This window comes from Dermacentor silvarum, chromosome 5 (genome assembly GCF_013339745.2).
Source record: "Dermacentor silvarum isolate Dsil-2018 chromosome 5, BIME_Dsil_1.4, whole genome shotgun sequence".
In the NCBI taxonomy this organism is placed as follows: Eukaryota; Metazoa; Arthropoda; class Arachnida; order Ixodida; family Ixodidae; genus Dermacentor; species Dermacentor silvarum.
The window spans coordinates 84,734,110-84,747,884 of record NC_051158.1 but is presented as its reverse complement, the minus strand read 5'-3'; the positions used below and the strand labels follow the sequence as shown (position 1 = coordinate 84,747,884).

At 46.8% G+C, this 13,775-nt stretch overlaps 1 protein-coding gene across 1 annotated transcript in view; it reads left to right on the top strand.

The window, feature by feature from the left end:
• LOC119453565 (homeobox protein unc-4 homolog) overlaps window positions 1–13,775 on the top strand; it is a 187,075-nt gene that overhangs the window by 96,329 nt on the left and 76,971 nt on the right. The window contains exon 3 of the mRNA XM_037715614.2: window positions 6,296–6,486. Within this exon, the coding sequence (XP_037571542.1) occupies window positions 6,296–6,486 (191 nt within the window). The remainder of the gene's footprint in view (window positions 1–6,295; window positions 6,487–13,775) is intronic.

Sequence of the window (13,775 nt, the reverse complement as noted above, 5' to 3'; positions counted from 1 at the left end):
CCGGTATAAATAGCATGCACCGTATGCGGCACCTCGTAGACCTGCGATGTTAGAAGAACGTTATAAACAGGGTTTTGTAACCCTCGTAAAGCAAATAAGGTAATATTGTAGAGGTGGTTTACGCAATGATAACGATTTTAGTTATTAATGCATGCAGCGCTGTGGGCGTCACGCTTGTTTGCATCATTGAAAGAAAAATGATAAAATGGATGAGCGTAATCAATCAGCTGTTATGCTTTCCTAGCGTCGTGGTGTAAGTGATGGCTTGCCTGCCACAATGGCAAAGAAATTCCCGATATTGCGAAAGAAAGGCACTATAGGGTGTCATTAGCAAACGTTGAATTAACGAAGATGGAACAGGAGTTCTGAACGCTTGCCGCACCATACAGCTAAAGTTTTTCACTTTCATCGTGGGCCACAAAAGTGATAATAAACTTTTTTTTATTGCGTCGTCTGTCTCACTCTGCATCAATAATGCACAGTATTTATTTTCCACTCAACATGTACCCAACTAAAACGCATCTTGATACGATCAAGATACGTATATGTATTCCTAGTTGCCATACCTGGAAAACTGAGTGCTCAATCTGTCTTGGCTGATAAAGTTAACAGATAACACATACTGTAATACTTTTAATCAAATTTTAGTAAAAATAATTATATACGGAAGCGTTCAATTAGAGGTGATGGATACCACATCCAAAGCCAACTAAAAAAAATATAAACAGAGTGCCAGCGGCTAGCAGACGACAATGGACGCCTGTCGTCTGCAAGCGAGGACGGCAGGTGTGAGAAAGCAGAAAAAGACACATTTGTTGCCCGGCGTCCGTTGGTCACGCTGTCGTCTGCTCCGTAATTATCGTCTGCAAGTCGCCTGCTTAGCACTGACACCCCTCTATTACATCAGGCGGTTCCCTCGAGCGCACTTATTATTCCTTTTTCTTCGCAGAGAACTGGACTGCGGCTTCAAGTCTTCTACGTTTTGTATTTTTACGCCGTAATTTGTCGTCTTTGCAATGTTTCTTCGCAACATTATACCACAGTTTCCTCCAGGTAGCCCCCCCCCCCCTCCCTTTCTACGTAATGATGCTCAGGAATGTGTCATCTGCCAAAGTCGACTGTCGGTCTCGCCTCGTTGCAGGATGTTTTCTTTTTTGTTTCGAGCGATGGACTTGGCCTGCCTCGTACTATATACACCTGAAGACTCAATTTCCAAACTGTCCTCAGCTCGAAGGTAGAGTAGACGGTAACGCTTGATTGACGGGCGTTGGCGCCTCTACGTTCTAAGACGAGTTGCGGAGAGTCTGCGATTATTTTTCTCATGATGCGGGAGCTAACGGGGTTGTCAGGAAAGGCGGACGGTGTTTCTTGGTGCGTGTCGGGAACCACGAAAAATTGAAGAGGTAAAAGCGAGGAATAAATTTTTAAAGATTGTTAGCATTTTGAATGCAGGTGTGCTAATGAGAGCGAGATTCTTCTGCTTACGATTTTCCTTTTTCGCGTGCGAAAAGCCGATGTAATGCAAGGCGTTTAGAAATGCTGTTACTTCTGCGCATCGATGACACACGTACGACAGATTATTCTTCCGCGCCAACGCATGATGCTGTAACTTTTGGCTCATAGGATCGTGTGACCTTATTCGGGTCGTGGAGACCTGAGTACGACACTGTGTTCTGATAGGTTGACCTTATTGAGCTGGTGTGGCTCGAATGATATTACCTTCGTTCTTGATTATCAGATACGATGTGAGCAGAGAGACAGTCTGAGCTAACACTGACGGTTTGAAGGGTTGCATCCGAAATTCATAGGTGATCATAAAGCTAAGCTTCGCTTCACATTAGTGAAGCCACAGGCGCACATACAAAAGCTGCAGAGGAGGGTGCAGGCATTTGTGCATATCTAAGCATTTAAGCGTTATATTATTTGTTGAATGCCTGGTAATCAATTGGTCGGCTCCGCCGAAGGTTTACGGTAACTGTAAAAAAGCAGGTTCTTGGCTTAACATAACGATTACTGCGATACGAAGACACTATATTAAAAATTTGATGACGAAGTTATTGTGTAATTATTGCTCACCATTAGGGCCACAAACTGGGCCGCACTTGCTAGTTTATCAAAAATGTTGGGTATTTTTGCCAACAAAAAAACTAATTTGCAGTGAACCTTTGGGTACGGCGTCGTTTCCGTATGTCTGAAATTTCAGAAAGCCTCTTGGAAAGTTACGGCAAACGGCTTCGCTCTAGATCACTGACTAGTTGCATATTTTGTAATATGGGAAAAAAGGAAAGCAACAACATTTTGACGAAATCTTGTTTGTAGGCTTCTTTATTGCGACGAGCGATTTCTACTCGTGCCATTGATGTTCTGTTGGAACGATCCCGGCTAAGTTGTTTCTACGCAACGATGAAGGAACTCTCAAGTAGCCAGTCTAACTCATTCTCAATTTGTGCACGTTTTTTCTCGCAAAAATGAACGTCCTTGGAAGTGGCTCTTGTCAGGCCATATTCAGTTCGTGTCCTATGTCGTATCTTTTATAGTGAAGTTTACTCAGACAGAATAACAGTCATAACAGGAGGTAAGGTAAAATGATCTACCCACTCAAAGGCAGTGGTGAGTCGAGTAAATTTAAAGCATAGTTGGAAATTTTTTTTCTCAAGCAACAGCGCAATATTTCACCATGCAAGTTTGTACTCATTCATTGCGGCAGCAGCTGGATTCTCAGTGACGACTTGTCACGAACAGCTATTTCCATGCGATGCTCACAATGTCTCCTTCGTCCGCGACAATATTGGCCGCTATGACCTCCAAAACACGCGCAGATATGCCAACATTCTCAAAGTATGCGTGACGCGCCAAACCTCCACATAAACTGCCAAACATAAAGTTGCGCGCTAGCTCAGTAGTAAGGACATCCTGTTCGCAAGTGGTGTTTTAGGAGCCAAGCAGAAGGCACCCAAGACATCCACCACGTTGACAATACAACTGTACAAACCACCACGATGAATCTATATAAACTAGCCTAAATTTTAGTTCTGCAGTCAAGTGCACGGTTCTGCATGCATGGACTCCTGCGGTGATGTTCGGTCAAGTTTAAAGCGATCGCTTTGCATGCTTTGTATACGCCATCGCTATATCGGAATGAAATTCCTTCGTAATACCCGTGTCTTTTGAAACGGTTCACTATATGCCGCGCTTAATACTTCTATATACTCACGCAACCGTGAATACTTTATGTTGCCCCCGTTCTACTGACGTCCGGCTGCATGATAATCCCGACGAGGCTCTGGTCACATGGCTGCTTCTGGGCTCCAACTCTGGCTGCGCTGTTAGCTGTTCTTTATATGGTTGACGTTTAATACCGAGCACACCACTGCGGGAAAACGTCGTGGAATCCCCTATACTACAGCTTCACTATAAAGAGCACTTGGCAGAATGACAAAAGGACAAAAGAAAGAAAGAAAGGAAAAGAAAGCCTGCTTCACAAGACGCGGGAAAAAAGCATATCTGGCTGTACGGAAAAGGAACACATCGGCGCTTCTTTAGTCTCTTCGAATGGGGAACCGAAAGACTATGTAGCTACGCGGTAAACTTCTGCACACATCCATACACATGCGAGCACTCATAGTAGTCATGTCATTAACCAATGGAGCTAACAAGTAACTCTCCTAAGCAGCATATCTCGGCACGTTTAGCGGGAACCTGTAACGATCGACTTTGACAATCACCATCCGATGGTGGCAACATCAATTTTGCACATTGACAATATCGTCTGCGCTCAACTCTGTAGTAACAAGGAAGAATAGCGCGAAGGGAGAATAGCGTGAATTAGGATGCGTGATACCCACGCGCAGAATTAACCGGGGTTTATTGCCCTAAACAGATACCTATATACACATAGCAAACACTTGATTCAAAAACGTTTAAAGATATAGGCCGGCACGTAGACAATTTCTAACCCGTGCAGCGTCACCGAGGCTCTCGCAATACACCCGTCATCGTGTTCAAGAGAGGTTCGCCAATATTTCACGTTCATCTGATCTTTCTGCTTTGACACCATCTTCGTGCCCAACTGCATTTGCGCTCTTTCCGGCAATTTTCGCTCAATAATGCGATTAGCATTCCTTGGGTATGCACTCACTTTTCAGGGCCGGACTGTCTATGTATGTCTCTCACCGTTTTCCCGCCAACCTTGGTCACGAGTAGTCCACGGTCGAATGGGATAGCGCATCGGGTTCGAGGGAACAGGGTTGCAAACGAACCGTCGGTACAACTTGGGTCTCGCACTATGTGGCACGATGTGCCCATGTGTGCGGCTTCATACGCAGTGCGTCGCATTTTCTGGCCCGAATGTAACACCGACATATGCGGCTCTTCCCGGCGCATAGGTTAAGCCTGATAGTGATTCGGGATTATATTATTTCAAGAGTTTTACGAGGCCACAACCGGCCACGTTATGATTATAAGACACGCCGTATAGTTTGGCGCGTCGTCGTCTGGCCGTCTCGCTAAGTAGTAGTATAGTAGTCTTGTTGTTCCAGACATGTAATACATCACGTGGCTGAGGAGATGGGAAAAAACGCCACTGTATCGCTGCTTGACAAAGCTTCCTTCTCCCGTAAGTACACCAAGCAGTTGCATGCCGACGGATGATCCATTCGATAAGCCTGGATATTGCAAACAGTACTTTAAGCGAATACTGTAACATAACTGAAATCTAAAATTCTACATTACCACAACTATTACAACTACAGAAAGAAATCACAAAAATATTTTCTTAAGGTTCTTATAAGAGATGTTTTTGATAGACAAATCATTTAAACTATGGTTATTAAGTGTTGACGGAAGAGCATATTTCAGTGCTTGCATTCCGTAATTTGTGCGCGGCCGTGGGACATACCAGAATTCATGGTGTCGTGTTGTATAGTGATTTGGGTTCCTCTGCAAATTCGCAGTTTTCGATAGAAAAGTAATTCTGTGCTTAATTTGCGACTTATACAGGCAGAGAATACGCATGGGATAAAGAGCGGTAACTTTCTTAACCCGTAAACTAGAGTAAAGCGGTACCGAGGGAGCTGAAAACGGCACATTGGCAATAGCTCTTAACGCACCCTTCTGCAGTGTTATTAATTTGTTCGTATTTGTTATCGTGGTAGTTCCCCACACCAAGTGGCAATATATTGTGTGTGATTCAGAAAGTGCAAAATATATTAGCCGCTTAGTTTTTTGAGGCAGTGTGTTCTGAAATTTTCCTAAAATACCTAAAGTCCGGGATAGTTTTCTTATTAAGGTCTCGATTTGCGCGTCCCATAACACAAATTCATTAAAAGTCACCCGAAGAGTAAGTGGCGCCATAGGGGACATTTAATAGTGGACTGAGGGCTGGTCACAGAATTGTCTAAGTGCAACAGCAATCTGATCTGGGACACTGCGCAATCAGACTGGGGATTCCTGGCACCAGTATACGTGATAAGAGTTTTCGCAAGGGCTTTAAAAGGGACACTGAGGAGGAACATAATTCTACAATACCCGAAAAGCCATTCTCACCCTGACAAGAGGCTGAGTAAGTGTGAAAAAGAGCAAAAATAAAGGACGGCTTGCGACGCCACTTTAAGTTGTCGCACAAACCCGCAGTAACTTCACTGATTTTGACGGTGCCTGCTCAGGACTAGCTGAGCTTTTATCGGTAAAAACTGAATACAGTGTATTGTAAAAGAATGAAGCACTGTAATTTCCAAGTTTCAAGAACTTCAATTAGGGACCGAGGGCGCAAATACGGAAAAAAAATATTTTCAAATTTATGACTAATCTGATGTACCGGCGCGGGGCTACCGCGCGAAATTAAAAAACTGGAACTTCAACCTTCCTTTCCTCTTCGAGTAATCAACCCCTTACTGCTATATTAACGAAAATAATGTTTTTAAACAATATTTCATCAATGTAACTGTTTCTACTCAGCGTAACTTTAACGTCGTTCCTAATTAGAGCTGCTGTTGAAGAAACTGCAATCAAAGGCATGTATGGGCGCATCGTATTACAGTCCCAAAGGCGCTATGAAGTACGTGAGTTTCGCTTCCTTGCCTCATTTTCCTAGCTTGGCGTCGGCCTGCCGCCGCGTGAACCTAACGGAGGTCTCTTACAGAACTGACGCACGCAACTGATAACGCGCGCCACGTGACCAGCTCCACCTTGAATCTCCGTCCTATCCTTTACTGTAATACTCAGGCTAATTTTGTGCATAAGCAATGGATCAATGGCAATATGCCGACAATCTGTATCGCCTGTTTTTCCGTTGCAGACGCCGCAGAGTCAGACAAAGATGGCGGCAGCAGCAACGGCGGCAGTGGCAAGCGGCGGCGGACGAGGACCAACTTCAACGGCTGGCAGCTGGAGGAGCTCGAAAAGGCGTTCGAGGCCAGTCACTACCCGGACGTCTTCATGAGGGAGGCGCTCGCCATGCGGCTAGACCTCATCGAGTCACGTGTACAGGTTAGTGGCGTCACTCTGTGCGCAGCGCTACCTATAGTTCGTGTGGTCGGGTTTGCAGCTTCGTTCGCGACCAACTCCTCCTTTCTTGCGGGGATGTTACATAGATACGAGGCAGATGCGTCGCCTCAATACGTCTTTGCGACTAGTCCACCTTAAGAGCGTGCTTGGAGTACATTTAGTTTAAAGCTGTGTTCTGAGGAACTTCAAGTTGTCATTTCTGGCGTGGGACATTTGTTGTAAATTAGCGTCTGCTGGAGTGTCTACACCGCAGGAATCGGTGTGAGGAAAACGAAGGAAAAGCTACTATATGCGTGAAATAGCAACCAGGAACAACAGCAATAACAACAAAAACTGGCGTTAATGACGACCACATCGGGATTTTCTTACCAAAGAGCGCGGCTTTGAAGGCGTGCATACAAAATCAATGCATTCGTTACGAGGAAGGCATTATCGTCGTGGCCATCACAATTCAGTTGATAGAACCGTGTCTGGAACGTTTCACGCTTGTTACGTCGTGCGTGCCTGTCTAGAAGAATGCTCAACTGTCGGGTGTTCCGAGGACGCAAAAACATGGTTCCTTACTTAGTTGTGTTTTTTTCCTCGTCATCATAAGTACGCCAGTGTCAAAAAAAAAAGAAAGAAAAATACAACCTCGCCTTCTAATCACCACCTTCGTTCCTATAGAAAACCGCTTGATATCTTCTTCAAGTGCCGAAGCAGACGATGCCGGCCGTCTTTTCCCGTCGTCTGATCCGAAAGGCATCCGTTGTCTGCGCACGATATACAAGACCCCTTCTGTCAGCCGCGAAATCTCGGACGTGTTTCTTTACCGGGGGCTACCATGCTCAAAGCCCCCTTTTTAGAAGAGGCTCTTTAACCCTCACATCACCGAGTGGCTTTCTTTGTTTTACTCGCCCCGCTGTGCTGATAGATAAACGCGTCGTCCGCGCATGTCTTCTGCAAACCTCTACGAGGTGCCGGCGGACGTTCGATTGAGACGTTTCCTCAACACTCCCGCCTGCTCGCGTGCGAGCTCGCAACAGAAGAGATCACAAGAACGAACCGCTATAGCGGCCCTTTGTTTTCGTCCGCCCACCTTAAACACCGGGTAGCCATCGCCGCGAGTCTGCTGTCTCGGACGCCGTCCGTGAAGGCACGTTTCGTCAGCGCCATCTACTAGAAGCCTGGCGAGAAATTTCTAGTGCGGGGTGCGGGAGCAGACGGCTCTTCTCGCGCGTTCGCGCGAGACGCTCGTCGTGACGCGAGCGCGGGTGTTGCACATGTCGTTCTTGACGTGGCTGCCAATAAACACAAAAACAAAATAAAAACAGCGGCGATCGGCGGCTATATTTACAGCGTCTCTTTTCTCTTACGCGTGACTTTTTTTTTTTTTTTTTTTGGGGGGGGGGGGGGGGGTGACAGGGGTTGCCCGTGATGCCAGCGGCAGAGGCGCGGCTCGGCCGAAGCTCCTTTTCCGACCATTGCCCGCCCATCGTCTGCTATCTTCTACGCGGTGCAGACGGCGCGTCAAGGTTTCAACGAGTCGTTCTCCGCCGCTTCTCTTGCGTTCCTGTCGGGCTTCTAAAAAAACTCTGCACTTCCGCGTGTTGTTTTCGGGGATCGTGCTAAAGAACATGGCGGGCACGTAAACCTTTCCTCATTGGTGTTTCGCGAATGACCTTAGACCCTGTTTTTTTTTCTTTTTTTTTTGATCCTCGCTGTGGGGGAGGAGTTCCACGAAGCCCGAAGGAAGCACCTCCTTGTTATCGCGATGCACTTCTTTTCTGGAGCGCTCTGTTCCCGCAACCAGTGATCTCTAAGGCTGCCAGAAAACGTTTCGGGCCTCACTGTTTTGCTGTAGCCATTGTGCCAGCGCTGCGCCCCAGTGCGGCATCCCGCCATCTTTATTGCAAAGATGGCGTAGCACATACTACTTATGTGTTTCTGGCCGAAATGACTGCTATTAACTGAGAGGCCGATTTACTTCTCAACAACCGCTTTTTACCTCTGTGCAACTATATACTTTCTGCTGCCAGGAACACAACACACAAACGCGTGCACGCAGGCATGCTAGCACACATGCGCCCACACACACACACACGTACACACCCACGTATGCACGCAAGCACGCACACGAACGCACACAGACATTTACACACGCACACACGCACGCACATGCACAACATGCACAGACACATTCACACACGTGCAGGCGCAAACGCACGCACACGAACACACACAGACACTCATACACTAGAACGCGCACACACACACAAACACAAACACATACAAACAAGCACGCATGCACGCGCGCTCACACAAACCGATGCATAATCATAGTATTTCTTTATACAGTTTAAATACATGTCCTATTATTTCACCATAATATTTATATGTCTGACCAAGTAGCTCACGTTAAAGCTCTCCTATACCCGGCACTTATACTAACACAAGCGCAAACACATGCACACACGAGTACCGTTGAAACACGCACTCAAGCAAGCGCGCATTATTGTCTGCCCATAATGCCGGCAGTCTGTTGCCTCTGGCTATAGGAAGTATCCCAGGAGAGCACTTACACAAGTAGGGACGCCATCGTGTTGCTGACGTGATGTATCCCTCTTGTGCGTGCCTTCTGTACGTTTCTCCGTGTATGCAAGCAGCCTTGAACCCGGGTTACGCGCCAGGCAAGATGCTTAATTGCTGCAGCCTCGCTGAAACCGCACGCGCTAAGCAGATCCTTTTCTTTCGCCACCGTCGTAATCGTTGCGCCAGCTTGTTTGGCGCGCACGTATGTATATGTTACTGCCGGGCCTCCGTCAAAAACGCGCACAATGAGCGGCGGTCTTACGTGCACCGTCGACGACGATGAGTCCAGTCCTCCGAGCGCGAGTCCTTCTATGTGCATTTGAGTAGCAGAAGGCGCGCTTGCCTTCTGCAAGTCGTCTGCTGCTTACGGAGAGTTTTCTTTTTCTTTCTGTTTATTTGGAAGCTTACAACCCATTGAAATCGGTAACTGTACTCGTGGGGAAAATAAGTGCTCACTTTACCTCGTTAGGGGCATTCACCTTTGTCCCTTGCTATTAGCGTCTGTGTATAATCTGCGCCCTCTTTTTAGTAGGCGTAAGTATGCACTTCTGTTATTTCCGCATAGTTTCGTCTGCTGCACGTCCGCTTTGGTGACGACTTCTTGTACGTTTAGATTTGTTCCCGAATATCAAGCATTCTGCTTTCCTGTCTGAATGGAGAACAAAGCGAGATACACTGGGACATATTGTTTTTGCATGCCAATGCACCCACGTGTTCGGTGCGATAAGCATGGAAGTATCACTCATACATGCTTGACCAAATTTTGAAAAACGATATTGGAATGGCCCACAGCCCCGCGTGCGACATGTTCAACAGCGATGAGACGCTCGCACACATTATCTGTGTCTGCCCAGCTATAATGCCGAAAGACAAGTGTTGTGCAGAGTGTTGGACCAATTGGACAATCGTCCACTAACGGAACTAAAAGCTTTAGGTCTGTGCTCCGACAGAACATACTCGCTGAAGCTCTTACTATCGTTACTAAGGTTAATGCGGTCTACGGGCCCTCAAGATAGACCTTAAGAACGCCGCCCCGTACCGCTCTATAGCGTACGCGGTTTGTTTGTGCTCGTCTCTCTTTCTCTCTCTCCCCCCTTCCACTCCATTTCACTTTTTATTCGCCTACCCCTTCCTCCCGTGCAGGGTAGCCAACTGGAACTACATCTGGTTAACATCCCTGCCTTTCTGTGCATCCTTTCTCTCTCTTCAAAAACAAATTAGGTCGTCTGTGCTGACTGTGTCAGTGTTCGGAAAGAAAATTGTAATAAAAACAAGCTGCAGACAGTTTAAAACGGTCATTCTTTTAGTATAACCAATAAGGAATCCCTGAATAAGCAGTTGGCGCAATTGTCGTTTCAGGCATCGTATCCTTGTGATGCTTGCGTCCATGTATGGATGCTTCGTTTCTCGGTTTGGCCGGCTGCGAATATATATATTTTTTTGCAAACGTGTGATAGAGCTTGTACTACTTAGAAAATATGTGTCAGTACTCCTTTCCTAAAGGCTACTAAATGGCAGATGAGCTTGATGACTCTTTTTCACGCTTTTCAATACGAGCTTTGTACATTCCGTGCCATGACGTCACCCGTGTTGGACTAACGGCCGAAGCAGAGAGAATTGTGTCGTGCACGATTCTGTCGTACTATATGTTCGGGGACGCAGAACCTCCACCCGATAAGCACGACGTCGCGCAACAGAGCCCACAGAACTTTTTGTGGCCCGCGATACGTTTGTTCTGCGCAATTGTATCGGTGTAATCTTCAGGTTTTATAAACAGCCCACAAAACACTTCCGACTCCAGCTGCGTCATTCGACCTCACTCAGCAATGCCGCAGAAGTGTGATTTGAAACGGGTGGCGCAAATGCCGGGGCAAACTAATGCAATCTTTCTTGAGGAAAAAAAAAAATTTAGCCCTTCACGGGAACAACACTTCAAGCAGAGAAAACTGCACGTTAGTAACTGCCCCAAACCATCCGCGAATAGCTGGCACGTGAACGTTACAGAACGGCTTCCTAAAGGGTGATTCAGGAGTGGGAAATAATAAATGTTGAACAACTCTTTGTTACTTTCCGGCGTGCCCCTTTTAGAACACTTCGTGAGAACCCGTGCACCTGGCTACGCATTTGGTTCAAAAAAGAGGGGGAAAAAAAGCATTCGCGCGTCCTTACGCATCCTATCTTTCCGGTCCGCAGACACGTGCCACTTCACGCGCATGCGCACAACTCCTAACACTCGCCTCACGCGCACACACGCAAGAAAAAGGCTCATTCGTAGAGTTATTACGTTTTTATTCTCAGCAACGCCTGGTGGCACAAAATGCTCGCGTGTGCCTCGGCACTTGAAAACCAAGCTGCGGCAATCTGTGGTCGTTCTCTTTATTGTTTGGACTGTTTAAATCTATTCACCGCTCAGAAATGAAGACGCGCAATTTTTGGGCTGTGACAGAGCGCGTAGGTCGCTCGTGCCTCAAGTCTCTTGAGCTATATCAGCTCGCGCCTCTACAGTGGAGTATAGCAAACAAGGTGCTATAACCGTAGGGTGGTTCGTGACAGAAAAGAAAAAAATGAGATAAAAAATAAATGAGCATCCGAAAGCCCGCGGGCTTATCAGCGCCCGTCGCGAGTTTTGAGCACGAAGCGTTCGAGTCAGTTTCCTTCGTGGCACGCTTTTTGAGACGCGTTCAGCCGGCCGTTAACTCAGTTTTAAATAGAGAACCGCGAAGTGGAGCTGAGTATCAGGCGTGCAAAGTACCTACGGAAGCGAGCACGCACACATTTTGGATGTGGTCACGGGGCGTTAAGCATTACGCGCGTGTCGCTTACCACAGCAGTAGGAAACTGTAATATAGGCGTTGTGGTAACCCAGGCCACGGTGTAAGCGTTTCGCCTATAGCGATGCGGTTCGCTCCACGCCGATACGTGTTGAGCCTGTCGCGGCTTCTTGGGCGTTCGCAGTGCCCTCTACGGACGGGTGCCGGAAATTCACAATGCCTTGGTGGACTAGATGATGCATATTCCTCGGCATAATTATCTGCGCGACAAAAGAAAAACAGCTGCGCAAGGACACCATGACAGAACGAGCGCCGACACGTCGATTTGAAAGCTCGAAGAAGACGTACAAGACAAACTTGGAAAAAGGGACTTAGTGGGCTGTAACTTAGTGGGCTGTAGTTTTCTGCGCAAGGACACCTTGACAGGATACATTGACGAGACGTGGTGTCGTCCTCTCAATGTGCCCTTCTCTGATTGTGTAGGCAATTATAATAATGTACAGCAAAAGCGGGCTGCAACATGCCGTCATTATTCACATGGCTGGTCCTTCTGCCGTGATTGACACCGCTTACTGATTACTACAAGCGGCCGCAAGAAACCTCGTGCCTTAACTAAAACTGACGTGCAACTATAGAACCCTTAACCATAAACTACAATTTCTTTTGGGTTGATAAATTTTTAATGAAGGATACGCGACTTACGCAAGGGAACTGTGCGGTGCGCTGTTAAAGGGGATTGCTTTATATGTGCTCCTACCACTTTGCTGGTGCTTTAGCTGCAGATGCGGAATCGGGCTGTGTCGAGACATCGTACAGGTGCGTACAAAGAGGAAAGTGGTACCAACGACAAGTCATCTGTTGGCAAACCGGGCGATTGCACACTTGCCAGGCGGACAAATTCGCACGTGCTCTACACTTATCTGATCACTTTAACGGTGGACAACAGGGCCCGAGTTTAGAAAAGCATTTTATGCTAGAATTTCTCGTAAGAAAGAGTTTTAGCCACTCCAGATGCCAGACATATCATTAGCGAAGGTGGCAGCCAATGGCAAAGTGAACTTACGAAAGAAAAGCTTTGTGAATCTGGCCCCAGTTCACACATCAACAGTTGCAGTTTTCCCCAAGCAAGTCGATACTATGTGCTTTCTTCAATAAAGAACATCACGTGTAATATTGAACTATGGTCCTCTTGTAGGCTATATATAGGAGGTGTGTTCAAATAGCAGCCGCACTTTTGCTGTACCATTTTTATTGCTTATTGTACAACATTATAAGCGTCTATGCTTTGTTATTGTTTTATTGTTGAGTAAAGCCAGTGAAGCTATACGTTTGAACATTATAAGCACTGTCCGCCTCAAGGCACGCCTCCTCGAACGCGCTTTCTGGGATGGCGTGCAGGTCTCTTGTGGCATTGTCCTGAATCTCCTCTATGGTTTGGAAACGGCGTCCTTTTAATGTGACTTTAAGTATGGGAAACGGGAAAACGTCTGCCGGGTCTAGGTCCACAGAATACTGTGGCTGGGGCACAACGGGAATGTGATGTTTTACTAAATAGCTGCGGACAAGGAGAGACGTGTGAGCCGGCGCATTGTCATGATGCAACATCGAAGTCTGGTTTTACTACAATTCAGGCCTCTTAGTGCGCACAGAATTCCTCAAATGCGCTAGAAGTTCCTGGTAGATTTCCTTGTTTACCATCTGACCACGTGGTACAAATTCCTGATGGACAATGCCTTAGTGGTCAAAAAAGACAACCACCATCACCTTGATCTTTGACCGACTCATGCATGCTTTTTTTTTTTGGACGAGGATACTCTTTGCCCACTCATTCCGCCGACTACACCTTCGTTTCAATATCATAGCCATAAACCCACGTCTGCTTGCCTCCTGGACTGGACTGGACTGGACAAACTTTATTTGGGTCCTGCA